Source organism: Austrofundulus limnaeus, unplaced genomic scaffold, assembly GCF_001266775.1.
Source record: "Austrofundulus limnaeus strain Quisiro unplaced genomic scaffold, Austrofundulus_limnaeus-1.0 Scaffold33, whole genome shotgun sequence".
Classification (NCBI taxonomy): Eukaryota; Metazoa; Chordata; class Actinopteri; order Cyprinodontiformes; family Rivulidae; genus Austrofundulus; species Austrofundulus limnaeus.
The window spans coordinates 360,754-362,730 of NW_013952435.1; the positions used below are offsets into that span (position 1 = coordinate 360,754).

Sequence of the window (1,977 nt, forward strand, 5' to 3'; positions counted from 1 at the left end):
GTACTTACTTTACTTACTTACTTACTGTACTGCAATGTTTAAACATACACAGCTAAAATCTTTATATAATAGAATCATAACAATCTTTAAACAAATCTAAATGTAAATAAATCCAAGATCCCCACCCATGTGTCAAATATTTGGGAGTGGCCAATCAGGTGTCAGAGGTAGAACTCCTCTGGCTCCGCCCCCTGCATCATGATATGTGAGGTATCCTGCCTCAAGGACAATCAATTCTTAAAAAGAAAAAGATAAAAACTCAACCAGGAACACAGCTGCCTCTTGAATTACTTTCAATAAATAAACCATATTTTTAACATCTGAATTATTCATTTTAAAATAAACTGTGAGACTTGGTTAAGATATAAAACATACTTTATTAATTATAGGGGCCAGTCAGAATCCAGACCTGAATCCCATCCAGGAGCAGAACACTGTTCATATTCAAATCTACTGGATAATAAAGGTTGACAGTTTTAATCAGATATATAGTTTGTTTTTAATTAATCACAAGTTACTTTTCCATCTAATTAGATCAATTTTTGTATCTATTCTAATTTTGTCCTCATGTTTCTGTACTTCCTGTGCAGCACTGAGGGAAAACCTGTAATTCTCAGAAGAGCCAGAAGGTGGAATCAAAGTTCAACACCAGGATCAGGGTTTATAATTTGGTTCTTATGGAACCGGGGTGTCCGGTTCTGGTCCTGGAGGGCCACTATCCTGCAGGTTTCAGCAGTTTCYCTGCAGGTCTTTGAGTTAAACGTCTAAAAGGATCCATTCATTCATTTTCTTTACTCTTTCAGGATCCTGCTGGTGAACGTCTGAGCCTGACGTGTTGATGCTCTGAGGAGGGTAGATTTACGAGGATTTGTGTGCAAAAATCACACGTTTCTCCTCCAGCGAGCGGCGGGAGGACGAGGCATCACCTCGGATTAACTGATAGAAGCAGGAGGGAAAAAACCATCAACGCAGTTTAAACAACAAAACCTTTATTCATGCAAAACAACTGAAGACAGCAGAACTAAAACTTGTTTTATTAAAACATTTCTCTGGATAAACAACCAACTGAACGAGAACAGGCCCAAAATATCTGTTTAAATGGAACCGAAGGGAGTTAAACCAAGCCCTCCTCCGGGTCCACGTGAGCGGTCCGGCTGCAGAACAGGTCGGCCAGCATGTGTTTGGGGATCTCGGAGCCGCGGACGCGCAGCGTGTAGCAGGCGTCCTCCACCTTGCCCAGGCTCTGCCGCAGCGTGTGCAGCTTCTTGGACACCTCGTACGGGCCCGTGTTGCCGATGAAGGAGAAGCCGTCGTAGATCTGACGCAGGAACTGGCTCAGCTGGAAGGGCGTGTCGATGTCGCCGTTGCCCACGCTGCTGATGCACATCCGCATCAGCTCGCCCGTCAGGTCGGCCACGCCCAGCAGGTAGTCGGACGGCGTCACCTGGAAGGTCAGGACGTACGCTCCCGGTGGCTCGGCTTCAACCGAGCCCTGAGAATAAAATGAACAAAATCACAGTTTGAACACAGAAACTAGAGAATCTGCTGAAAGATGTCAAAACTGCTGAGGTCAGCTAAATTTAAACAGATGATTTTAGCTGCAAGAAGGAAAACTAAAGCAGAAACAAGCTGAAATTAGCAGACAGATGGTGAACAGAAAGGAAAAACGCTCTCGTTGGCAGAAAAGGTAAAACAGTGAAAGCAAACGAATTCAGAAAAATTGCTCAAAAGTAGCTGAAAAAGATGAAATCAGCAGAAACGCAGAAACGTTTTGCTGAATTAAGCAGTAAGAAACTGAAATGATCAAAAAAGATTAATTTAGCTGATACAAGCTCAAATGAGCCATTTTCAGCTCAAAAACAGCTGAAATTAGCAATTTGCTAAAATAAGCATAAAAGCTTAAATTAGCCGAAAGAATCTAATATAAGCTTAAATATTTTAAACTAAAAAAAAGGAGCAGAAAGATACCTGATAAAC

The 1,977-nt window shown here is 42.0% G+C and overlaps 1 protein-coding gene and 1 long non-coding RNA gene across 2 annotated transcripts in view; one reads left to right on the top strand and one right to left on the bottom strand.

Moving 5' to 3' along the window:
• The window catches only part of LOC106515871 (uncharacterized), a 16,574-nt gene extending 15,698 nt beyond the window's left edge, over positions 1 to 876 (top strand). Inside the window, exons 3-4 of the long non-coding RNA XR_001310045.1 lie at positions 591 to 726; positions 804 to 876. This is a non-coding gene — a long non-coding RNA (uncharacterized LOC106515871). The remainder of the gene's footprint in view (positions 1 to 590; positions 727 to 803) is intronic.
• A 96-nt stretch (positions 877 to 972) lies between these two features.
• tsnax (translin-associated factor X) overlaps positions 973 to 1,977 on the bottom strand; it is a 17,088-nt gene continuing 16,083 nt past the window's right edge. The window contains exon 6 of the mRNA XM_014005910.1: positions 973 to 1,492. Within this exon, the coding sequence (XP_013861364.1) occupies positions 1,115 to 1,492 (378 nt within the window). The 3' untranslated portion in view covers positions 973 to 1,114. The remainder of the gene's footprint in view (positions 1,493 to 1,977) is intronic.